The 27,368-nt window shown below is 40.5% G+C and overlaps 1 protein-coding gene across 1 annotated transcript in view; it reads right to left on the bottom strand.

Annotated features, from left to right (window-relative positions):
* Window positions 1-27,368, bottom strand: part of nlk2 (nemo-like kinase, type 2) — a 106,387-nt gene that overhangs the window by 35,463 nt on the left and 43,556 nt on the right. The window contains 2 exon segments of the mRNA XM_034168636.1: window positions 7,011-7,096; window positions 12,635-12,741. Of these exon segments, the coding sequence (XP_034024527.1) occupies window positions 7,011-7,096; window positions 12,635-12,741 (193 nt within the window).

The raw sequence follows: 27,368 nt of genomic DNA, 5'->3' as shown, positions 1-27,368 counted from the left end.
GGAGACAGAAACCCTCTCTACTTTTAAGATTAGGCTTAAAACTTTCCTTTTTGCTAAAGCTTATAGTTAAGGCTGGATCAGGTGACCCTGAACCATCCCTTAGTTATGCTGCTATAGACTTAGACTGCTGGGGGGTTCCCATGATGCACTGAGTGTTTCTTTCTCTTTTTGCTCTGTATGCACCACTCTGCATTTAATAATTAGTGATTGATCTCTGCTCCCCTCCAAAGCATGTCTTTTTCCTGGTTCTCTCCCTAAGCCCCAACCAGTCCCAGCAGAAGACTGCCCCTCCCTGAGCCTGGTTCTGCTGGAGATTTCTTCCTGTTAAAAGGGAGTTTTTCCTTCCCACTGTCGCCAAGTGCTTGCTCACAGGGGGTTGTTTTGACCGTTGGGGTTTTTCCGTAATTATTGTATGGCTTTGCCTTACAATATAAAGCGCCTTGGGGCAACTGTTTGTTGTGATTTGGCGCTATATAAATAAAATTGATTTGATTTGATCATACGCTGGCTAAAGGCCTAGTTCAAAAATAATGAAGCCAAAGTGTGACATAACCATCAAAATTTAAAAGCAGGGAGTCCCTGCAGGTATTTGCATGTATGTGCTGGTGACCAGCAGAAGGTGCTGTGCAGTGATGTGAACCCCACTTCCAAAAGACCAAAAGATAGTCCAACAACAGATGTTAGCATTTTAACATCATGGTTTGAGCACATGCCTCCCATCCCAAAGACTGTGAGTTCAAGCCCAGTGACAGATGAAGCAATGCAGGTTACACGTGCATGAATCCTCACAGCCTGGCCTATACTGGTGGTTGGCTCTCACTGCGGTATTGTATCACTTCCTGTTCCGGAGCACAGCGGTGTTTTGCTGTATCTGTTAGCTGTTTAATCTGCGCAGTTAGATTGATCTAGTTACCAAGATAACGATTTGTTTCACAGTGTAATCTTCACGTGCCTTAACTAAAGCACTCCCTCTGCTGAATCACCTCTAAATTATTTACACATTATTCACTTTGTGTGTTTTTAGGAATCCGCTAGCTTAGCGCAGCTACTAGCTCTTAGCCGGTTTAGCATGGCGGCTTCTCCTGTCTCTCCCGCACTTTTCTGCTCTGGGTGTGAAATGTTTAGTTATTCCTCAGCCTCCTTTAGCAGTAATGGTACTTGTAATAAGTGTAGCTTATTCGTAGCTTTGGAGGCCAGGCTGGGGAATTGGAGACTCGGCTCCGCACCGTGGAAAATTCTACAGCTAGCCAGGCCCCTGTAGTCGGTGCGGACCAAGGTAGCTTAGCCGTCATTAGTTTCCCTCTGGCAGATCCCGAGCAGCCAGGAAAGCAGGCCGACTGGGTGACTGTGAGGAGGAAGCGTAGCCCTAAACAGAAGCCCCGTGTACACCGCCAACCCGTTCACATTTCTAACCGTTTTTCCCCACTCGGCGACACACCCGCCGAGGATCAAACTCTGGTTATTGGCGACTCTGTTTTGAGAAATGTGAAGTTAGCGACACCAGCAACCATAGTCAATTGTCTTCCGGGGGCCAGAGCAGGCGACACTGAAGGAAATTTGAAACTGCTGGCTAAGGCTAAGCGTAAATTTGGTAAGATTGTAATTCACGTCGGCAGTAATGACACCCGGTTACGCCAATCGGAGGTCACTAAAATTAACATTGAATCGGTGTGTAACTTTGCAAAAACAATGTCGGACTCTGTAGTTTTCTCTGGGCCCCTCCCCAATCGGACCGGGAGTGACATGTTTAGCCGCATGTTCTCCTTTAATTGCTGGCTGTCTGAGTGGTGTCCAAAAAATGAGGTGGGCTTCATAGATAATTGGCAAAGCTTCTGGGGAAAACCTGGTCTTGTTAGGAGAGACGGCATCCATCCCACTTTGGATGGAGCAGCTCTCATTTCTAGAAATCTGGCCAATTTTCTTAAATCCTCCAAACCGTGACTATCCAGGGTTGGGACCAGGAAGCAGAGTTGTAGTCTTACACACCTCTCTGCAGCTTCTCTCCCCCTGCCATCCCCTCTGCAGCTTCTCTCCCCCTGCCATCCCCTCATTACCCCATCCCCGTAGAGACGGTGCCTGCTCCCAGACCACCAATAACCAGTAAAAATCTATTTAAGCATAAAAATTCAAAAAGAAAAAATAATATAGCACCTTCAACTGCACCACAGACTAAAACAGTTAAATGTGGTCTATTAAACATTAGGTCTCTCTCTTCTAAGTCCCTGTTAGTAAATGATATAATAATTGATCAACATATTGATTTATTCTGCCTTACAGAAACCTGGTTACAGCAGGATGAATATGTTAGTTTAAATGAGTCAACACCCCCGAGTCACACAAACTGCCAGAACGCTCGTACCACGGGCCGAGGCAGAGGATTAGCAGCAATCTTCCATTCCAGCTTATTAATTAATCAAAAACCCAGACAGAGCTTTAATTCATTTGAAAGCTTGACTCTTAGTCTTGTCCATCCAAATTGGAAGTCCCAAAAACCAGTTTTATTTGTTGTTATCTATCGTTCTCCTGGTCGTTACTGTGAGTTTCTCTGTGAATTTTCAGAACTTTTGTCTGACTTAGTGCTTAGCTCAGATAAGATAATTATAGTGGGCGATTTTAACATCCACACAGATGCTGAGAATGACAGCCTCAACACTGCATTTAATCTATTATTAGACTCTATTGGCTTTGCTCAAAATGTAAATGAGTCCACCCATCACTTTAATCATATCTTAGATCTTGTTCTGACTTATGGTATGGAAATTGAAGACTTAACAGTATTCCCTGAAAACTCCCTTCTGTATGATCATTTCTTAATAACATTTACATTTACTCTGATGGACTACCCAGCAGTGGGGAATAAGTTTCATTACACTAGAAGTCTTTCAGAAAGCGCTGTAACTAGGTTTAAGGATATGATTCCTTCTTTATGTTCTCTAATGCCATATACCAACACAGTGCAGAGTAGCTACCTAAACTCTGTAAGTGAGATAGAGTATCTTGTCAATAGTTTTACATCCTCATTGAAGACAACTTTGGATGCTGTAGCTCCTCTGAAAAAGAGAGCTTTAAATCAGAAGTGCCTGACTCTGTGGTATAACTCACAAACTCGCAGCTTAAAGCAGATAACCCGTACGTTGGAGAGGAAATGGCGTCTCACTAATTTAGAAGATCTTCACTTAGCCTGGAAAAACAGTCTGTTGCTCTATAAAAAAGCCCTCCGTAAAGCTAGGACATCTTACTACTCATCACTAATTGAAGAAAATAAGAACAACCCCAGGTTTCTTTTCAGCACTGTAGCCAGGCTGACAAAGAGTCAGAGCTCTATTGAGCCGAGTATTCCTTTAACTTTAACTAGTAATGACTTCTTGACTTTCTTTGCTAATAAAATTTTAACTATTAGAGAAAAAATGACTCATAACCATCCCAAAGATGTATCGTTATCTTTGGCTGCTTTCAGTGATGCCGGTATTTGGTTAGACTCTTTCTCTCAGATTGTTCTGAGTTATTTTCATTAGTTACTTCATCCAAACCATCAACATGTCTATTAGACCCCATTCCTACCAGGTTGCTCAAGGAAGCCCTACCATTATTTAATGCTTCGATCTTAAATATGATCAATCTATCTTTATTAGTTGGCTATGTACCACAGGCTTTTCAGGTGGCAGTAATTAAACCATTACTTAAAAAGCCATCACTTGACCCAGCTATCTTAGCTAATTATAGGCCAATCTCCAACCTTCCTTTTCTCAAAAATTCTTGAAAGGGTAGTTGTAAAACAGCTAACTGATCATCTGCAGAGGAATGGTCTATTTGAAGAGTTTCAGTCAGGTTTTAGAATTCATCATAGTACAGAAACAGCATTAGTGAAGGTTACAAATGATCTTCTTATGGCCTCAGACAGTGGACTCATCTCTGTGCTTGTTCTGTTAGACCTCAGTGCTGCTTTTGATACTGTTGACCATAAAATTTTATTACAGAGATTAGAGCATGCCATAGGTATTAAAGGCACTGCACTGCGGTGGTTTGAATCATATTTATCTAATAGATTACAATTTGTTCATGTAAATGGGGAATCTTCTTCACAGACTAAGGTTAATTATGGAGTTCCACAAGGTTCTGTGCTAGGACCAATTTTATTCACTTTATACATGCTTCCCTTAGGCAGTATTATTAGACGGCATTGCTTAAATTTTCATTGTTACGCAGATGATACCCAGCTTTATCTATCCATGAAGTCAGAGGACACACACCAATTAGCTAAACTGCAGGATTGCCTTACAGACATAAGGACATGGATGACCTCTAATTTCCTGCTTTTAAACTCAGATAAAACTGAAGTTATTGTACTTGGCCCCACAAATCTTAGAAACATGGTGTCTAACCAGATCCTTACTCTGGATGGCATTACCCTGACCTCTAGTAATACTGTGAGAAATCTTGGAGTCATTTTTGATCAGGATATGTCATTCAATGCGCATATTAAACACATATGTAGGACTGCTTTTTTGCATTTACGCAATATCTCTAAAATTAGAAAGGTCTTGTCTCAGAGTGATGCTGAAAAACTAATTCATGCATTTATTTCCTTTAGGCTGGACTATTGTAATTCATTATTATCAGGTTGTCCTAAAAGTTCCCTGAAAAGCCTTCAGTTAATTCAAAATGCTGCAGCTAGAGTACTAACGAGGACTAGAAGGAGAGAGCATATCTCACCCATATTGGCCTCTCTTCATTGGCTTCCTGTTAATTCTAGAATAGAATTTAAAATTCTTCTTCTTACTTATAAGGTTTAGAATAATCAGGTCCCATCTTATCTTAGGGACCTCATAGTACCATATCACCCCAATAGAGCGCTTCGCTCTCAGACTGCAGGCTTACTTGTAGTTCCTAGGGTTTGTAAGAGTAGAATGGGAGGCAGAGCCTTCAGTTTTCAGGCTCCTCTCCTGTGGAACCAGCTCCCAATTCAGATCAGGGAGACAGACACCCTCTCTACTTTTAAGATTAGGCTTAAAACTTTCCTTTTTGCTAAAGCTTATAGTTAGGGCTGGATCAGGTGACCCTGAACCATCCCTTAGTTATGCTGCTATAGACTTAGACTGCTGGGGGGTTCCCATGATGCACTGAGTGTTTCTTTCTCTTTTTGCTCTGTATGCACCACTCTGCATTTAATCATTAGTGATTGATCTCTGCTCCCCTCCACAGCATGTCTTTTTCCTGGTTCTCTCCCTCAGCCCCAACCAGTCCCAGCAGAAGACTGCCCCTCCCTGAGCCTGGTTCTGCTGGAGGTTTCTTCCTGTTAAAAGGGAGTTTTTCCTTCCACTGTCGCCAAGTGCTTGCTCACAGGGGGTTGTTTTGACCGTTGGGGTTTTTCCGTAATTATTGTATGGCTTTGCCTTACAATATAAAGTGCCTTGGGGCAACTGTTTGTTGTGATTTGGCGCTATATAAATAGAATTGATTGATTGACAGCATTGCTGCAGCTTTCAGTGCAGGAAAAAGCTATATCTAAAACAACAGCTGAAACTGTCAGCCTCGACTGGCAAAAAATGATGGCAGTACCTAAAAGTTTATGGATTAAATCTAATATTTTGTGCAGTGAAAAGCTGAATATCACAGTGCTGTTTGTACCACATAAAGCTTGTTTTTTAAAGTTTTGTAAAGCTTAAACAAGAACCTTAAATCAGCTGTAGTTTTTTTCCCCCCAACATTATTGGTTCTTATGAACTAAGTTTTAAAGTGCCAATTCACAAGTAAGTAAAATGTCAAATGAGCTTAATATTCTAAATAAATAAACAATTATGAAAATTTCATGATTTCTTCACATCTGCGAGGCATTCATTTTGTTGGTTTGGAACCATGATTTTGCTCATTTACTAGTGTGCTTGGGGTCATTGTCTTGTTGAAACACCCATTTCAAGGGCATGTCCTCTTCAGCATAAGGCAACATGACCTGTTCAAGTATCTTGACATATCCAAACTGATCCATGATACCTGGTAAGCGATATATAGGCCCAACACCATAGTAGGAGAAACGTGCCCATATCATGATGCTTGCACCACCATGCTTCACTGCCTTCACTGCGAACTGTGGCTTGAATTCAGAGTTTGGGGGTCATCTCACAAACTGTCTGTGGCCCTTGGACCCAAAAAGAACAATTTTACTCTCATCAGTCCACAAAATATTCCTCCATTTCTCTTTAGGCCAGTTGATGTGTTCTTTGGCAAACTGTAACCTCTTCTGCACATGTCTTTTATTTAACAGAGGGACTTTGCGGGGAATTCTTGCAAATAAATTAGCTTCACACAGGTGTCTTCTAACTGTCACAGCACTTACAGGTAACTCCAGACTGTCTCTGATCATCAGATGATCAATGGGTGAGCCTTTGCCATTCTGGTTATTCTTCTATCCATTTTGTTGGTTGTTGTCTTCAGTTTTCTTCCACTCGTCTGTGTTTTTTTTGTCCATTTTAAAGCATTGGAGATCATTGTAGATGAACAGCCTATAATTTTTTGCACCTGCGTATAAGTTTTCCCCTCTCCAATCAACTTTTTAATCAAACTATGCTGCTCTTCTGAACAATGTCTTGAACGTCCCATTTTTCTCAGGCTTTCAAAGAGAAAAGCATGTTCAACAGGTGCTGGCTTTATCCTTACATAGGGGACACCTGATTTACACCTGTTTGTTCCACAAAACTGACAAGCTGACTGACTGAATGCCACACTATTATTATTGTGAACACCCCCTTTTCTACTTCTTTTTTTTACTAATAGCCCAATTTCATAGCCTTAAGAGTGTGCATATCATGAATGCTTGGTCTTGTTGGATTTGTGAGAATCTACTGGTACCTTGTTTCTCATGTAACAATAAGAAATATACTCAAAACTTGGATTAATCCTTTTAGTCACATAGCACTACTATTATTCTGAACACTACTGTATTTCTGCATTGGGCACTTTATTTTTTTGTGAAATGTTGACACGAAAACTGTTGCTATACAGCTTCCACACACCTTGAGTACACAGTTGCTGTTAACCAGGAGGTTGCCAGGTTTGATGTCTCTGTGTAGAATGCCAGCTGAGTGAAGGTATTTAAGTCCTGGGGATGATATGTCAGCAGAAACAGAAAAAAGAGCAGAAGATTACAGTAAAGAGCAATATTCAGTAGCATTTGCATTTTAAACCAATGTTGCCAGATATTAGCTTCTGTTAGGTATGACACAAAATATAAAACAAACCAATTCCATCCATCCATTTTCTAAACCCGCTTATTTCAATTGAGGGTATTGGGGTTGTGTGGGAGGCTATCCCATCCGTCATTGCGCAACACCCTGAACAGGCAGCCTATTGCACAGCCGACACATATTAACAGACGAATTTGCACCTGTGGTCCATTTAGATTCTCCAATTCACCTAACTTGCATGTGTTTCGAAGCCGGAGCACCCAGAGGAAACCCACGCAAACACAAGAACATGCAAACTCTGCACAGAACGGACCAGCTCTGAAGACTTTTTCCTCAAACATATAGGTGACAAAAATGATTTCCCTTGAAAGGCCCCAATTTAATTTGGATTAAGGGCCACCTGTCAAAAATAAATTGATCCAGTGTGAATCACATACATATATTTACATTAAAATTAAATGCATGATATTTTATTGAAAATGAACATTCCAAATCTGAATGAAAATGTCAATGTAATAATAAAACTATCCCAGAGAAATGCAAGTATACCCTTGAACTATTAATTGTTAAGAATATTCAGACATTGAAATTGGAATGTGAAACTGCACTTAAATAAAGAAAGGGGCGTTCAACAATGTCAACACACCAGCTTGGTTGCATGAATTGGCTCACTTTTATCATTCACATTAAAAGGAAAACAGTCCCAGAAAGCTGCTGAGGAGTGAGGCTTTCAAATCACGGTCATTTGGAGTTATTCTGTCAACTGCCATAAAGAGGAATCAGTGGAGCATCTCCTTATTCACTGGCAAAAGTATTCACGTCAGCAAGCTCAAGTCTGTTGAATATGTATATCAGTTGCTCAGCATGTGTCCAAATAATAGAATTTTCTTATTTCAAATTGAGAAACAAGAAATTATGTTATTTGGACACATTTGGATCATGTGTAACTGATCTACATATTTAAGTCATCTTTTTTCCCCCCAAGTGTGGTTGCCAAAGGCCATAAAACAGAAAGACAAAGAAAATGTCGACATGCTTCTAAATGTCAACATTGTCTTTCTTTCACAACCTCTTCTTTTAGGGAAAAAAAAAAAAAATCTCCAGGAAAGTGTTGATGGAAGGACCTGCCGCCCATTTCCGTTTGTGTTCGTGATCTCCGTAGATGTGTCACAGTTAAATGCTAAAACCTGAGTTTTACTAATATTATTAATTTTGTACCTTGAGAGGAGACTGCATTTGTTTAAGTTTCATAAATTCCGGCAGTACCTGTGTGGGTTCTGTTATATTCACCAATAAATGGTATGTCCCTTTTCATTTGCAGCATATTAAAAGTGTGAATGATATTTAAAAATTCCGGCGGTGCTGGAGTTGGTGCAAATCCAGGCAATCTCAGCAGACGGCCTTGCTTTTGAATTCAGTAGCTCCAGCAAAACTGTGAAGGCGTCAGCACAATAAACAGATGGCGTGAGTCACTGAGGATCTTCAAAGTCCTCAGGACAATTTACAGCAAGCTTTTGCACTCCTCATAACACGATTGGCATGATAGTCTTAAGGACTATCAAGGTATTATGTTGGCTGTTAAGGCATATTTTTTATTCTAACTTAATCAATAACGGCCGTAATTTTAGATTTTCATTTGATAGTGTTTTTAACTCTGAGAAATCAATCTGTTTCTGAGTCAGGTTTATCAACAGATGATTTTATGCTTCTTCTTTTTTAAATAACAGAAGTGAGGATATCAAAACATATTCAGCCAAAGTAACCAGGCTGTTGGAGAATTTACCAAAATGTTGCAGCAGTCTAGAGGCTTTCATTCCACAGAATTATACTCATGCAGCACATACTGAGTCACTGTTAGTGTTGCTGTGAACAACATGTTAAACTGTTGGAAAGGTGTGTATCTCTTTCACAGTGAACTGTTCCATGAAAATGTAAATGCAGTGTTCACTCCCCCACATCAGCAGAAAGGTCAACTCAGAGCGTCACAGGCAATAAACTATTATTGATTTGTGACGTGTTAAAGCGTGAGCTTTAGGAGAGAAGAAAACGTGACTGGTTAAAATATAACAATCTGTGGGGCGGAACTAAAGGCTTTAGCTCCTTTAGTTTGAAAGCATTCATTGTCCAAAGACATTTTAAAAATCAAAAATCAAAATAAAGTGACAACCAGTCAGAAAAACCTGAGATAAGGAAAATGCACATTTAGAAACTATGCAGTGATTCTTACGTTTACTTCGACTTCTATTTTACTGCAGACACTATGAACCCAAGATATTTAACCTTTTCTGTGGTCAACTTCAATTAATTTCTGAATATCTATCCATTTGGGCAGTTAAGGCCTGCAGCACATTCCAAAAAAGTTGGGACAGGGACAATTTATGCTAAACATAAGGATTAAATAACTTTTCAGCTAGTTTTCTTTAGACAGGGGATGAATATACATTTCCACATCACCGAAAACGTCTTGGACTTCAAGAAATACAAACTGTATACTACTGCATGTACACTGAACAAAAATATAAACTCAACCCTTTTATTTTGCTTCCATTTTTCATGAGCTGAACTCAAAGATCTAAAACTCTTGGGCGAGGTGATGGTCTAGTGGTTAAGGTGTTGGGCTTGAGACCAGAAGATCCTTGGTTCAAATCCCTGCCTGACTGGAAAATCACTAAGGGCCCTTGGGCAAGGTCTTTAATCCCCTATTGCGCCCAGGGGGGTAGTGAGCGCCGTGTATGGTAGCATCCTGACATAGGGGTGAATGTGAGGCATTATTGTAAAGTGCTTTGAGCATCTGATGCAGATGGAAAAGCGCTATACAAATGCAGCCCATTTACCATTTTAAAACATTTCCTATATACACAAAACACCAAATATTATTCACAAATCTGTCTAAATCGGTTAGTAAACACCATCCCACCTCAAAGGTATGGCACAGCAAGATGCTGATTACACAGCATGATTATTGCACAGGCGTGCCCTATTGGGGGGGGGGGGGGGAGGAGGCACCATTTGCCTCATGCAGTGCAACACATCTCCGTTTATTTCTCACTAGCTTTTACAGAATATATAAGAAACGTATATAAACACACAAAACGAAGCGATTTTGAAGAGACCAGCCACTGGCGTCACAGTGCAGCTCTACTCTGATTGGCTGTCACATTTGTCACTCAAACTCAGAACTGAACAGAATGTGACTTTTAACATCTTAAAATACCTGTTAAAATATGTCAAGGTTAGCCATCTTTGAACTTGTCAAAGGGGTCATTCCATGCCAAATGGGTCAAATTTAAAAAAAAATTCCCCACATGACCCCTTCCAAAAAAAAAAAAAGAAAAAAAAAAGAAAAAAAAAAATTGTACTTGTTCCCCAGCCAGAGAAATGGAAATACCCCAAGTTTTAATGAGGCAGGTCTAATACTTTAAGCACAGGAGCAGTTTCAAAATCGCAGCGTTTTTGTTCTTATTTGAAATAAGTTCTTTATAGCCAATTTTGGAGAGCAATACAGCCTAGCCAAATTAAGTGAAACCCTTCAAACCTACAATTTTAGGTAAAATCATACAGGAAAAGACATATCTGGCATCAAAACAATGATATCTGGCTTCATTTTTTTATCCAGCTGTTCTTAAAACTGCCAAAAATGGTATTTTTTCTAAACGAGGTCTGACTTTGAGCATGCACTGTGTCAAAATAGATTAATGCCCACGCTTCTCTTTACAGGCATAGACTCTCATGAATCAGTTACAACACCAGGATGTTTCATTTTTTCCATTTCAGCCAAAATTGAGCTTGTGAGGGAAAAACTGAAATCATGCAATTTCGATTTTTCGCAAAAATACCCTCTAAATGACCACAAAAATCACCAGGTGAGCAATTGATTAAAAAATTTAAATTTCAACCATGCAATTATATGGATGTAAAGATGATGTATACTAAATTTCAAGTTTGGGCAAGAAATATTTCTATTTTAATTATTTTATTTTTTTTACAATAGGCAATAATGTGTGAAATCGCACATTGACTATATGGTGTTAAGTCTTAATCAATGAGCTAGAAATGTGAATATATAGTTATTACATAACTATAATAATTATACAATTATTTTAACTTGGTAAAAAAAAATGTATTGCTGATGGATGCTTTTAAATTCAGATAAAACTGAAGTTATTGTCCTTGGCCCCACAAATCTTAGAAACATGGTGTCTAACCAGATCCTTACTCTGGATGGCATTACCCTGACCTCTAGTAATACTGTGAGAAATCTTGGAGTCATTTTTGATCAAGATATGTCCTTAAATGCGCATATTAAGCAAATATGTAGGACTGCTTTTTTACATTTGCGCAATATCTCTAAAATTAGAAAGGTCTTGTCTCAGAGTGATGCTGAAAAACTAATTCATGCATTTATTTCCTCTAGGCTGGACTATTGTAATTCATTATTATCAGGTTGTCCTAAAAGTTCCCTGAAAAGCCTTCAGTTAATTCAAAATGCTGCAGCTAGAGTACTGACAGGGACTAGAAGGAGAGAGCATATCTCACCCATATTGGCCTCTCTTCATTGACTTCCTGTTAATTCTAGAATAGAATTTAAAATTCTTCTTCTTACTTATAAGGTTTTGAATAATCAGGTCCCATCTTATCTTAGGGACCTCTTAGTACCATATCACCCCAATAGAGCGCTTCGCTCTCAGACTGCAGGCTTACTTGTAGTTCCTAGGGTTTTTAAGAGTAGAATGGGAGGCAGAGCCTTCAGCTTTCAGGCTCCTCTCCTCTGGAACCAGCTCCCAATTCGGATCAGGGAGACAGACACCCTCTGTACTTTTAAGATTAGGCTTAAAACTTTCCTTTTTGCTAAAGCTTATAGTTAGGGCCGGATCAGGTGACCCTGAACCATCCCTTAGTTATGCTGCTATAGACTTAGACTGCTGAGTGTTTCTTTCTCTTTTTGCTCTGTATGCACCACTCTGCATTTAATCATTAGTGATTGATCTCTGCTCTGATCTCTGATTGAAGACTGCCCCTCCCTGAGCCGGGTTCTGCTGGAGGTTTCTTCCTGTTAAAAGAGAGTTTTCAACCCACTAAACTATGATGTAATACACACCTATAACGAGAAATTTCCACCCCCCACCAGTTGAAAGAAGACCTGAAGGAACACCATTACACTAATGATGCAGGAGTGCAAGCAGTTGTGCGCTGCTGGTGGAGAGAGAAGACACCTGATTTCCTCACCAACAGGATGCAAAATCTTATCTGGCGGTGGAAAGGGGAGGTGACTATGTGGAAACGTAATGACACTGTCTGATATACAACATTCCAAGCTTTAAACAGATATGCGATTCATGTCAGTATCTTGCTTGTTGTTGAAATAATCACTTACGAGGCTGAATGTTTCAGCCGACCCTTGTGCAATGTACAATGTGGCAGATCATCATAAAATAAAATACAGCAGAACCTACCTCGTAGAATCTGATACAGAAAAACTTTGGCATGATCTGAGCTCAGTGGTTGCGGTGACACAATGATCTTATGGAGGTCACTTTGCATCAGTTCGGTCACCACATAGCTGCAAGTTGTGTAAATTAAGGCAAAACACTTTCACTCAACCATGAACACATGCAACAAATCTGAGAATATACAACACACAGCTGATGTCCCAAACAACTAAAGCAGCTCGTGCACCTGGCATGTCTTGTGTGTGTTGGCTTGTTGGCGTGCTGGTTTTGAACATGTTCATAATTTTTGGAGCTCAGCTGAGCTGCTGGCCAAACATGACGTGGTCTGACACAGGCTTGTGGCACCCGAGTCCAATTTTGACACCAAGCAATAAATAAATAAATAAATAGGGCACCACAGTCTCGTTTGAACCCTGTGTGATATCACCACTTATGGGGACTGACACTGCTGTTGTGTAATATATAGCCAGGATAACTTCACATGGAAAAATGGTGTACCGTTTTCTTTTTGGTATCACGAAAACTGGTTTTTTTTTTTCCCGGTTCCCAGTGAAGAAGGGAAGACGAGGCAAATGGGAGTCGTCCTGTCGGTAAATGTTAGCCTACACAGCTAACCAGAGTAACTGCGTTCTCTCGCCGGCAAAACTGCCTCGACATGTTAGTACTCCGGGTCATAAACAAATTGCAACACATGTCCACTTTCCACCACATTGTCACTTTGTTTGTGTGTAATTTGCCCAAAAACTCAGAGAAAATACTGTGTTTTTGTACCCGGAAGTAGAGAAATTACATCATATGTGTCATATTTTACCCCTTTAGCGCACACCCTCAAACGAGTCTGCGCTGCCCAATTGTGTGGGAGTCCACCAAGCTTCAGAACAAAACCAGCTTTTGGTGTGTGGTGTCCCTGTTCGGGACGAGTTCCTGCTGACTGCAGCCAGGCTCAAGCTGATTGGTGAAATCTGCCAAGGTGCTTTGAGGTGCAGATCAGCCTGTTACATTGTAAAGCAGTGCCAAACTCAGCCAGGTGTAAGAGCAACTTATTGCTGATGTGACATCACTACGAAACAGTCAAAAAAATAAAACTGGCAGGCATCTGGTGTATAATATGCATATATTAGGGCTGGATCAGGTGACCCTGAACCATCCCTTAGTTATGCTGCTATAGACGTAGACTGCTGGGGGGTTCCCATGATGCACTGTTTCTTTCTCTTTTTGCTCTGTATGCACCACTCTGCATTTAATCATTAGTGATCGATCTCTGCTCCCCTCCACAGCATGTCTTTTTCCTGGTTCTCTCCCTCAGCCCCAACCAGTCCCAGCAGAAGACTGCCCCTCCCTGAGCCTGGTTCTGCTGGAGGTTTCTTCCTGTTAAAAGGGAGTTTTTCCTTCCCACTGTAGCCAAGTGCTTGCTCACAGGGGGTCGTTTTGACCGTTGGGGTTTTACATCATTATTGTATGGCCTTGCCTTACAATATAAAGCGCCTTGGGGCAACTGTTTGTTGTGATTTGGCGCTATATAAAAAAAAAATTGATTGATTGATTGATATACAGAAGGATTAGCACACATAATGTTTTGTTGATCCTGAGCCATGATAAAACATCTTCAGAGCTTCAGCACTCTAAATATGTCAATATTGTTTGATACTTGGGATAACATTTTCATATTAAAATTCAGTTGAAAATGGCTCTCATTTGTTGCTGCATCATTATTATGACACAATCCTAAAACCATGGAATTACTTACATTGTTTATCTTCCAGTTAGCAAGAACAACTCAGATACAGCTTTACAATTAAACCACTTTTAAATGCAATAATTAAGAGGACACATTTCCAGTTGGTTGTAGCTTCATCCCAGGGACAGTATACCTTAATCACCATGTCAGTCTCAATCTTCATGTAGTTTTAAAATATTTTTACAGTGACCAGTGTGCCAATGAATCATCATCTCCTATGGACATTGGCGACACCAACACAACCCCCAACAACTTTCAGGGTCTTGTCAAAAAACTCCCACATTCAATAAATGAGGACTCAGAGTGTCTGGGTTTGGGACTGGCCAGGATCAAGGCTAAGAGCGAGGCTTTCAGTGACGTTCTGGACTCGACAAGCAGAAGTGTGTCTGTATGCAGTGAAAGTGTGGAACTTGTGGAGACATTCACTTATCTTTTCAGTGACATTCATAGCTTTAGGTGGTTGGTCTTTGGGACAGATGCTTCATTAGAGTTTAATGTCTAATTCCTTTTTCATAAGTTAAATTAGATATGATCAAATGTCAGGAGTATGTACTTCGTTCATGCACTTGAATCCAGAAATTTTGTGGTGTTGTCAGGTTTTTCTTTTTTCAATTTTTTTTGGTTTATGAATTCTTTTTCAGATAATTTTCACAGAACATTGATTATATCTGCACAATTTGTCACTGTTTTTAGCACTTGGTTTCTGACTGGTAAGTGGAAGATAAACAAACAGGCATAAAATAGGGCACCGCAGTCTCGTTTGAACCCTGCGTGATATCGTGGGATTTGACCACTTATGGGGACAGCCACTCCGGTGCACTGTTTTGTTTTTGGCTGCAATCACCAAAGCAGTTGCAAAAAGTGCCGTTTTTTTTTTTTTTTTGGTTCCCAGTGGAGAAGGGAACACAAGGCAAATGGGAGCGGTCAAGTCAGTAAGTGTTAGCCTACACAGCTAACCAGAGTAGCTCTGTTCTCTCGCTTGACACGTTTGAGCTCCGGGTCATAAAAAAAGCACAACGCATGTCCACTTTCCACCGCATCATCAGTTTTTCTTTGCAATTTCACTTTGTTTGCATGTAACACCAAAAGGGCTTCTCAATATCAAATTCAAATGTCCACAAAATCCACAATCCAGCTCAAAATTTGTCAGGCGATAGTGAGTGTCAGTCTGCACCTCACTTTTAAATATGAGCGTGATTGGGGCATGTTTGATTAAGATATAATGTAAAACATACATTAATTGGAGTTTTCAATGTTTAATTTAAATGGCCACAAAATCTGTAATCTGGATCAGATCTGGATCAAATTTTGTGACCACTGCAATTTAGACTTTAACAACAAGCTGCTACTTGGACACTTTAACAATTACATTTTCATTTCATTGCTTTTTCAGTCTGACGTCTCAGAGGTATGTGTATGTATTAGGGATGTGGAGATTAATTGATACAAATCGGTATCTAGAAACAAACGTGCGTGATGCGAGTGTATCGATTCATTCAGTGTGCATCGATTCAACTGAGGGGTGAAACTGCGATGGATTTATCGCTGCATGCTTGCATCGATTTTTTTCCAACGCACATTTAACGGACAGATGACTGAAAGCACATTTCTACCGCAAGAATAATATTTCAAAATGGAGGCCCGCGACAACGGCGCAAGCAGTTGTAGGACATTTTTGACACACCTAAAACATTTAAATCAGGTGTTTGGAATTATTTTGGCTTCTTTTTTTTTTTTAAAGATGGGAAACTTGACAACACGCAGGTCGTTTGGAAAGAATTTTGTGGTTGCCGCTGCACCCCTTAAGTTGGCAAAACTGGTAAGAAAGTATCTCAAATTACTTTTGCCAAGGCGGTACTCTGTCAATGAGTGACTCACTTTAAGTCACTCACTGAGAGTGATGTTGTCTTACTGTTTACCGTTTAAGTTCTGACAGTGTGATCAAACATGTTCCAAATATGAGGGAACTGATTCCTGTTCCTTAATGTTGAATCTGGTAAATCTGCTGCTTATGAGGAGTCAAATTAAACTATTTCCTACTACTTTTTACTCTATTTTACTTTGTCTTTTATGTTTTTTTGTCTGTTGTAATTTTATTGTTATTTTTAATTCATTTATTTATGATTGGGGGAACTTGATGGCCATTTTTTAATTATGTACAGCACTTTGGTTGACTGCTGTCATTTTAAACTTGCTTAAGAAATAAAGGCTGAGTTGAGGAGAAGAATACCATAGTACCATACTGAATTGCAGCTTCTTATTTTCTACTTAAATTTTTGGTATAATTTCTTTGCATCACGTTGAATTGCATCGTATTGCACCAAATCGCATTGTATCATATTGTGAGGAACTGAATTGCCATCAAATACATATCAAATCCCATAAAATCAGGAACGGGGTGAATTGCATCATACTGTCAGTATCGCTTTATGTATTGTATCACTGGTAGTGTATCGAGGTGTGTATCAAATCATTGTTAGTGATGAGATTCACATGCCTAGTAGTACAGTAGTGTTCGGAATAATAGTAGTGCTATGTGACTAAAAAGATTAATCCAGGTTTTGAGTATATTTCTTATTGTTACATGGGAAACAAGGTACCAGTAGATTCAATAGATTCTCACGAATCCAACAAGACCAAGCATTCATGATATGCACATTCTTAAGGCTATGAAATTGGGCTATTAGTAAAAAAAAAAGTAGAAAAGGGGGTGTTCACAATAATAGTAGCATCTGCTGTTGACGCTACAAACTCAAAACTATTATGTTCAAACTGCTTTTTTAGCAATCCTGTGAATCACTAAACTAGTATTTAGTTGTATAACCACAGGTTTTCATGATTTCTTCACATCTGCGAGGCATTAATTTTGTTGGTTTGGAACCAAGATTTTGCCTGTTTACTAGTGTGCTTGGGGTCATTGTCTTGTTGAAACACCCATTTCAAGGGCATGTCCTCTTCAATCAATCAATCAATTTTATTTATATAGCGCCAAATCACAACAAACAGTTGCCCCAAGGCGCTTTATATTTACGTTGCGGTGGAGCCGCATGCCGCAAAGCAACGCCATGATGAAGCCTCACAGGACATGTTGGGGCATGTCCACCTCATGCTCAATTTCTCAGATAATCACACGACTGAAAAGCAACCGACAGCCGTCTGAAATCCACCTGAAAGCAGTCCTGTGAGACCAACACGGAGGTGGTTTTGTGCCGCGTAATGAACGGCTCCATGGCACGTCCCTCAGCTTTTCTTTCCATGAAAAAAACTCCTGTAACAGTGGAATGTGCCGAAAAAGTGCTGATGTCCACATCTTTTCACAATTCCTGTGCTAGTCAGATGACATACTGGATCAAGACAGCGCCCAGTTTAGAAATGAATGGCACATTCCACTGTTTCATTACACTAGAAGTCTTTCAGAAAGCGCTGTAACTAGGTTTAAGGATATGATTCCTTCTTTATGTTCTCTAATGTCATATACCAACACAGAGCAGAGTAGCTACCTAAACTCTGTAAGGGAGTTAGAGTATCTCGTCAATAGTTTTACATCCTCATTGAAGACAACCTTGGATGCTGTAGCTCCTCTGAAAAAGAGAGCTTTAAATCAGAAGTGTCTGACTCCGTGGTATAACTCACAAACTCGTAGCTTAAAGCAGATAACCTGTAAGTTGGAGAGGAAATGGCGTCTCACTAATTTAGAAGATCTTCACTTAGCCTGGAAAAAGAGTTTGTTGCTCTATAAAAAAGCCCTCCGTAAAGCTAGGACATCTTTCTACTCATCACTAATTGAAGAAAATAAGAACAACCCCAGGTTTCTTTTCAGCACTGTAGCCAGGCTGACAAAGAGTCAGAGCTCTATTGAGCTTAGTATTCCATTAACTTTAACTAATAATGACTTCATGACTTTCTTTGCTAACAAAATTTTGACTATTAGAGAAAAAATTACTCATAACCATCCCAAAGATGTATCGTTATCTTTGGCTGCTTTCAGTGATGCCGGTATTTGGTTAGACTCTTTCTCTCCGATTGTTCTGTCTGAGTTATTTTCATTAGTTACTTCATCCAAACCATCAACATGTTTATTAGACCCCATTCCTGCCAGGCTGCTCAAGGAAGTCCTACCATTATTCAATGCTTCAATCTTAAATATGATCAATCTATCTTTGTTAGTTGGTTATGTACCACAGGCCTTTAAGGTGGCAGTAATTAAACCATTACTTAAAAAGCCATCACTTGACCCAGCTATCTTAGCTAATTATAGGCCAATCTCCAACCTTCCTTTTCTCTCAAAGATTCTTGAGAGGGTAGTTGTAAAACAGCTAACTGATCACCTGCAGAGGAATGGTCTATTTGAAGAGTTTCAGTCAGGTTTTAGAATTCATCATAGTACAGAAACAGCATTAGTGAAGGTTACAAATGATCTTCTTATGGCTTCGGACAGTGGACTTATCTCTGTGCTTGTTTTGTTGGACCTCAGTGCTGCTTTTGATACTGTTGACCATAAAATTTTATTACAGAGATTAGAGCATGTCATAGGTATTAAAGGCACTGCGCTGCGGTGGTTTGAATCATATTTGTCTAATAGATTACAGTTTGTTCATGTAAATGGGGAATCTTCTTCACAGACTAAAGTTAATTATGGAGTTCCACAAGGTTCTGTGCTAGGACCAATTTTATTCACTTTATACATGCTTCCCTTAGGCAGTATTATTAGACGGTACTGCTTAAATTTTCATTGTTACGCAGATGATACCCAGCTTTATCTATCCATGAAGCCAGAGGATACACACCAATTAGCTAAACTGCAGGATTGTCTTACAGACATAAAGACATGGATGACCTCTAATTTCCTGCTTTTAAACTCAGATAAAACTGAAGTTATTGTACTTGGCCCCACAAATCTTAGAAGCATGGTGTCTAACCAGATCGTTACTCTGGATGGCATTTCCCTGATCTCTAGTAATACTGTGAGAAATCTTGGAGTCATTTTTGATCAGGATATGTCATTCAAAGCGCATATTAAACAAATATGTAGGACTGCCTTTTTGCATTTACGCAATATCTCTAAAATCAGAAAGGTCTTGTCTCAGAGTGATGCTGAAAAATTAATTCATGCATTTATTTCCTCTAGGCTGGACTATTGTAATTCATTATTATCAGGTTGTCCTAAAAGTTCCCTAAAAAGCCTTCAGTTGGTTCAGAATGCTGCAGCTAGAGTACTGACGGGGACTAGCAGGAGAGAGCATATCTCACCCGTGTTGGCCTCTCTTCATTGGCTTCCTGTTAATTCTAGAATAGAATTTAAAATTCTTCTTCTTACTTATAAGGTTTTGAATAATCAGGTCCCATCTTATCTTAGGGACCTCGTAGTACCATATTACCCCATTAGAGCGCTTCGCTCTCAGACTGCAGGCTTACTTGTAGTTCCTAGGGTTTGTAAGAGTAGAATGGGAGGCAGAGCCTTCAGCTTTCAGGCTCCTCTCCTGTGGAACCAGCTCCCAATTCAGATCAGGGAGACAGATACCCTCTCTACTTTTAAGATTAGGCTTAAAACTTTCCTTTTCGCTAAGGCTTATAGTTAGGGCTGGATCAGGTGACCCTGGACCATCCCTTGGTTATGCTGCTTTAGACGTAGACTGTGGGGGGGTTCCCATGATGCACTGTTTCTTTCTGTTTTTGCTCCGTATGCATCACTCTGCATTTAATCATTAGTGATCGATCTCTGCCCCCCTTCACAGCATGTCTTTTACATGGTTCTTTCCCTCAGCCCCAACCAGTCTCAGCAGAAGACTGCCCCTCCCTGAGCCTGGTTCTGCTGGAAGTTTCTTCCTGTTAAAAGGGAGTTTTTCCTTCCCACTGTAGCCAAGTGCTTGCTCATAGGGGGTCGTTTTGACCGTTGGGGTTTTTCATAATTATTGTATGGCCTTGCCTTGCAGTATAGAGCGCCTTGGGGCAACTGTTTGTTGTGATTTGGCGCTATATAAGAAAAAAGTTGATTGATTGATTGATTTATTACAGGAGTTTTTGTCATGGAAAGAGGAGCGGAGTTCCGCGCGTCGCGGTGGAGCCGCATGGCGCAAAGCAATGCCGTGATGAAGCCTCACAGGACATGTCCAGCTCATGCTCAATTTCTAGGATAATCACACGACTGAAAAGCAACCAACAGCCGTCTGAAATCCACCTGAAAGCCGTCCTGTGAGACCAACACGGAGGTGGTTTTGTGCCGCGTAATGAATGGCACCGTGGCGCGTCCCTCCGCTTTTCTTTCCATGAAAAAAACTCCTGTAACAGTGGAATGTGCCGAAAAAGTGCTGATGTCCACGACTTCTGCCTTTTTGTGAAAGTCAGACGACGTCCCGGATCAACAAAGCCTTCATGTTGGAAATGATCTGGTTGTTTCAGCGGGGTTTGAGCCTGTCGATCGGCGATCGGAGGGCGGCGCACTCTCAGCAGTTGTGGGCGGTCTTTAAACCATCTGCATCACTCCTTAATCTGTGTAATCCCCATAAAATCGTCCCTGAAAGCCATATTAATTTTCTGAACAGTGTCCACCTGGAGGTCTCTCACAGTTTCTGGAAAAAAACTGATGCAGCAAAGCTCCAGATTGTTCAGACATTTATTTGCAATAAAAAAACGACAAGAGGGGTGGACCAGTGCTCACACAAAGCCTGCTCACAGGTGAATGACGCAACCGACAGGCGTGAAAAAACTCACGCATGCACACGAAGGTTCAAGCTTGGCTGATGCAATCACACGTGATTCAAATCCATATGGTTTCTGAAAAAATAAAAAGGTCGGATACTTTTCTAACAGACCTCGTATGTTTCAACTGGCCTAACCATCCTTCACAATGCCATCCCGGACCAAGGTAGCTTAGCCGCCGTTAGTTACCCCCTGGCAGATCACGAGCAGCCGGGAAAGCAGGCCGACTGGGTGACTGTGAGGAGGAAGCGTAGCCCTAAACAGAAGCCCCGTGTACACCGCCAACCCGTTCACATCTCTAACCGTTTTTCCCCACTCGACGACACACCCGCCGAGGATCAAACTCTGGTTATTGGCGACTCTGTTTTGAGAAATGTGAAGTTAGCGACACCAGCAACCATAGTCAATTGTCTTCCGGGGGCCAGAGCAGGCGACATTGAAGGAAATTTGAAACTGCTGGCTAAGGCTAAGCGTAAATTTGGTAAGATTGTAATTCACGTCGGCAGTAATGACACCCGGTTACGCCAATCGCAGGTCACTAAAATTAACATTAAATCGGTGTGTAACTTTGCAAAAACAATGTCGGACTCTGTAGTTTTCTCTGGGCCCCTCCCCAATCGGACCGGGAGTGACATGTTTAGCCGCATGTTCTCCTTGAATTGCTGGCTGTCTGAGTGGTGTCCAAAAAATGAGGTGGGCTTCATAGATAATTGGCAAAGCTTCTGGGGAAAACCTGGTCTTGTTAGGAGAGACGGCATCCATCCCACTTTGGATGGAGCAGCTCTCATTTCTAGAAATCTGGCCAATTTTCTTAAATCCTCCAAACCGTGACTATCCAGGGTTGGGACCAGGAAGCAGAGTTGTAGTCTTACACACCTCTCTGCAGCTTCTCTCCCCCTGCCATCCCCTCATTACCCCATCCCCGTAGAGACGGTGCCTGCTCCCAGACTACCAATAACCAGCAAAAATCTATTTAAGCATAAAAATTCAAAAAGAAAAAATAATATAGCACCTTCAACTGCACTACAGACTAAAACAGTTAAATGTGGTCTATTAAACATTAGGTCTCTCTCTTCTAAGTCCCTGTTGGTAAATGATATAATAATTGATCAACATATTGATTTATTCTGCCTAACAGAAACCTGGTTACAGCAGGATGAATATGTTACTTTAAATGAGTCAACACCCCCGAGTCACACTAACTGTAAGAATGCTCGTAGCACGGGCCGGGGCGGAGGATTAACAGCAATCTTCCATCCCAGCTTATTAATTAATCAAAAACCCAGACAGAGCTTTAATTCATTTGAAAGCTTGTCTTAGTCTTGTCCATCCAAATTGGAAGTCCCAAAAAACAGTTTTATTTGTTATTATCTATCGTCCACCTGGTCGTTACTGTGAGTTTCTCTGTGAATTTTCAGACCTTTTGTCTGACTTAGTGCTTAGCTCAGATAATTATAGTGGGCGATTTTAACATCCACACAGATGCTGAGAATGACAGCCTCAACACTGCATTTAATCTATTATTAGACTCTATTGGCTTTGCTCAAAAAGTAAATGAGTCCACCCACCACTTTAATCATATCTTAGATCTTGTTCTGACTTATGGTATGGAAATAGAAGACTTAATAGTATTCCCTGAAAACTCCCTTCTGTCTGATCATTTCTTAATAACATTTACATTTACTCTGATGGACTACCCAGCAGTGGGGAATAAGTTTCATTACACTTGAAGTCTTTCGGAAAGCGCTGTAACTAGGTTTAAGGATATGATTCCTTCTTTATGTTCTCTAATGCCATATACCAACGCAGTGCAGAGTAGCTACCTAAACTCTGTAAGGGAGATAGAGTATCTCGTCAATAGTTTTACATCCTCATTGAAGACAACTTTGGATGCTGTAGCTCCTCTGAAAAAGAGAGCTTTAAATCAGAAGTGTCTGACTCCGTGGTATAACGCACAAACTCGTAGCTTAAAGCAGATAACCCGTAAGTTGGAGAGGAAATGGCGTCTCACTAATTTAGAAGATCTTCACTTAGCCTGGAAAAAGAGTCTGTTGCTCTATAAAAAAGCCCTCCATAAAGCTAGGACATCTTTCTACTCATCACTAATTGAAGAAAATAAGAACAACCCCAGGTTTCTTTTCAGCACTGTAGCCAGGCTGACAAAGAGTCAGAGCTCTATTGAGCTGAGTATTCCATTAACTTTAACTAGTAATGACTTCATGACTTTCTTTGCTAACAAAATTTTAACTATTAGAGAAAAAATTACTCATAACCATCCCAAAGACGTATCGTTATCTTTGGCTGCTTTCAGTGATGCCGGTATTTGGTTAGACTCTTTCTCTCCGATTGTTCTGTCTGAGTTATTTTCATTAGTTACTTCATCCAAACCATCAACATGTTTATTAGACCCCATTCCTACCAGGCTGCTCAAGGAAGCCCTACCATTATTTAATGCTTCGATCTTAAATATGATCAATCTATCTTTGTTAGTTGGCTATGTACCACAGGCTTTTAAGGTGGCAGTAATTAAACCATTACTTAAAAAGCCATCACTTAACCCAGCTATCTTAGCTAATTATAGGCCAATCTCCAACCTTCCTTTTCTCTCAAAAATTCTTGAAAGGGTAGTTGTAAAACAGCTAACTGATCATCTGCAGAGGAATGGTCTATTTGAAGAGTTTCAGTCAGGTTTTAGAATTCATCATAGTACAGAAACAGCATTAGTGAAGGTTACAAATGATCTTCTTATGGCCTCGGACAGTGGACTCATCTCTGTGCTTGTTCTGTTAGACCTCAGTGCTGCTTTTGATACTGTTGACCATAAAATTTTATTACAGAGATTAGAGCATGCCATAGGTATTAAAGGCACTGCGCTGCGGTGGTTTGAATCATATTTGTCTAATAGATTACAATTTGTTCATGTAAATGGGGAATCTTCTTCACAGACTAAAGTTAATTATGGAGTTCCACAAGGTTCTGTGCTAGGACCAATTTTATTCACTTTATACATGCTTCCCTTAGGCAGTATTATTAGACGGTATTGCTTAAATTTTCATTGTTACGCAGATGATACCCAGCTTTATCTATCCATGAAGCCAGAGGACACACACCAATTAGCTAAACTGCAGGATTGTCTTACAGACATAAAGACATGGATGACCTCTAATTTCCTGCTTTTAAACTCAGATAAAACTGAAGTTATTGTACTTGGCCCCACAAATCTTAGAAACATGGTGTCTAACCAGATCCTTACTCTGGATGGCATTACCCTGACCTCTAGTAATACTGTGAGAAATCTTGGAGTCATTTTTGATCAGGATATGTCATTCAAAGCGCATATTAAACAAATATGTAGGACTGCTTTTTTGCATTTACGCAATATCTCTAAAATCAGAAAGGTCTTGTCTCAGAGTGATGCTGAAAAACTAATTCATGCATTTATTTCCTCTAGGCTGGACTATTGTAATTCATTATTATCAGGTTGTCCTAAAAGTTCCCTAAAAAGCCTTCAGTTAATTCAAAATGCTGCAGCTAGAGTACTGACGGGGACTAGAAGGAGAGAGCATATCTCACCCATATTGGCCTCTCTTCATTGGCTTCCTGTTAATTCTAGAATAGAATTTAAAATTCTTCTTCTTACTTATAAGGTTTTGAATAATCAGGTCCCATCTTATCTTAGGGACCTCGTAGTACCATATCACCCCAATAGAGCGCTTCGCTCTCAGACTGCAGGCTTACTTGTAGTTCCTAGGGTTTGTAAGAGTAGAATGGGAGGCAGAGCCTTCAGCTTTCAGGCTCCTCTCCTGTGGAACCAGCTCCCAATTCAGATCAGGGAGACAGACACCCTCTCTACTTTTAAGATTAGGCTTAAAACTTTCCTTTTTGCTAAAGCTTATAGTTAGGGCTGGATCAGGTGACCCTGAACCATCCCTTAGTTATGCTGCTATAGACGTAGACTGCTGGGGGGTTCCCATGATGCACTGAGTGTTTCTTTCTCCTTTTGCTCTGTATGCACCACTCTGCATTTAATCATTAGTGATTGATCTCTGCTCCCCTCCACAGCATGTCTTTTTCCTGGTTCTCTCCCTCAGCCCCAACCAGTCCCAGCAGAAGACTGCCCCTCCCTGAGCCTGGTTCTGCTGGAGGTTTCTTACTGTTAAAAGGGAGTTTTTCCTTCCCACTGTCGCCAAGTGCTTGCTCACAGGGGGTCGTTTTGACCGTTGGGGTTTTACATAATTATTGTATGGCCTTGCCTTACAATATAAAGCGCCTTGGGGCAACTGTTTGTGATTTGGCGCTATATAAAAAAAATTGATTGATTGATCCCGAAGAGCTCTCAGCCAGAACCTTATCCCAAAACGCTCAGATTATGTAAAAGCACATCTGGCTAGTCCGCCAGGAAAAGCTTGTCACATTTGCCTGACAATAGACCAAATCAATCAATGGGGTCATTCTTTGGGATGACGGGCCATTTTATTGTTTTGATTAGCAGAGCATTGTGCTGAGCTGTCAGCGTTTTAAAGGCAGGCACACAGCTGAGAATATTTGCCAGGTTTGTGAGAATGTTCTTGAGAATTTCAAAATTGAGGACAAGGTCTCTTTCATTGTAACTGACAAGGCTTCAAACATGATAAAGGCATTCACACTGTTTCCGCCAATTCATGTTGAGAGTGAAGAGGATGAGGAGGATGACACCTCTGATCTAGAAGTGGTCAATGTGGGGTAGGAAACTGCATACTTTCCTCCGGAAAGAATATCCTGCTTTGCCCACAGTCTACAACTAGTGGTCCGTGATGCTGTATAGCGGGAGATGTAAGGCTGGTGTGGACATCATTTCGTGCATTTTTGGTATGAAAACATGAAACCTGGCACACTTGTAGAGTGACCCCAGGTGAGCATTTCTGGATATGGAAACAAGCTGGCAGAGCCCCCTGGTGGTGACTGTGGGAACTAATATTTTGCCGCTTAACCGTAATCATAAGCACATCCTAATCAATCAATCAATCAATTTTATTAATATAGCGCCAAATCACAACAAACAGTTGCCCCAAGGCGCTTTATATTGTAAGGCAAGGCCATACAAAACCCCAACGTCAAAACGACCCCCTGTGAGCAAGCACTTGGCGACAGTGGGAAGGAAAAACTCCCTTTTAACAGTAAGAAACCTCCAGCAGAACCAGGCTCAGGGAGGGGCAGTCTTCTGCTGGGACTGGTTGGGGCTGAGGGAGAGAACCAGGAAAAAGACATGCTGTGGAGGGGAGCAGAGATCAATCACTAATGATTAAATGCAGAGTGGTGCATACAGAGCAAAAGGAGAAAGAAACACTCAGTGCATCATGGGAACCCCCCAGCAGTCTAAGTCTATAGCAGCATAACTAAGGGATGGTTCAGGGTCACCTGATCCAGCCCTAACTATAAGCTTTAGCAAAAAGGAAAGTTTTAAGCCTAATCTTAAAAGTAGAGAGGGTGTCTGTCTCCCTGATCTGAATTGGGAGCTGGTTCCACAGGAGAGGAGCCTGAAAGCTGAAGGCTCTGCCTCCCATTCTACTCTTACAAACCCTAGGAACTACAAGTAAGCCTGCAGTCTGAGAGCGAAGCGCTCTATTGGGGTGATATGGTACTATGAGGTCCCTAAGATGGGACCTGATTATTCAAAACCTTATAAGTAAGAAGAAGAATTTTAAATTCTATTCTAGAATTAACAGGAAGCCAATGAAGAGAGGCCAATATGGGTGAGATATGCTCTCTCCTTCTAGTCCCCATTAGTACTCTAGCTGCAGCATTTTGAATTAACTGAAGGCTTTTCAGGGAACTTTTAGGACAACGTGATAATAATGAATTACAATAGTCCAGCCTAGAGGAAATAAATGCATGAATTAATATTGGGATAACTTTTATATATATTAATCTAAAATTCTGAAACTTAGCAATCTTCAACAGAACAACAAGGAAACTATCATCAAAGTATTGGAAATTTCATATAAGCCCCGTGGTGGTCAAATTTTACCAATCGTACAATTATTCATATTTCAATATCCGACAGACAATCTTATCCTATATGTATAGATAAATATAACTTAACAATACTATATATGAAAGTTATGTAGCATTACAAAGGTCCCAAGGCAGCAAATAAATTAATGAGCATGCAATGAGGCCATAGACATTTCTGCATGTGTAGTGTATTTCTTCATTGGCATAAAGTTCAAAATATACAGTAATACAGGCCTGCAACAGACTCATCCTGCTGTTTTTTTGGAGTTCTCTGAAGGCGGATTTGTAGTCCAGAAAACAGATCAC

This window comes from Thalassophryne amazonica, chromosome 4 (assembly GCF_902500255.1).
Source record: "Thalassophryne amazonica chromosome 4, fThaAma1.1, whole genome shotgun sequence".
In the NCBI taxonomy this organism is placed as follows: domain Eukaryota; kingdom Metazoa; phylum Chordata; class Actinopteri; order Batrachoidiformes; family Batrachoididae; genus Thalassophryne; species Thalassophryne amazonica.
This window is presented reverse-complemented; position numbering and strand designations above follow the sequence as displayed.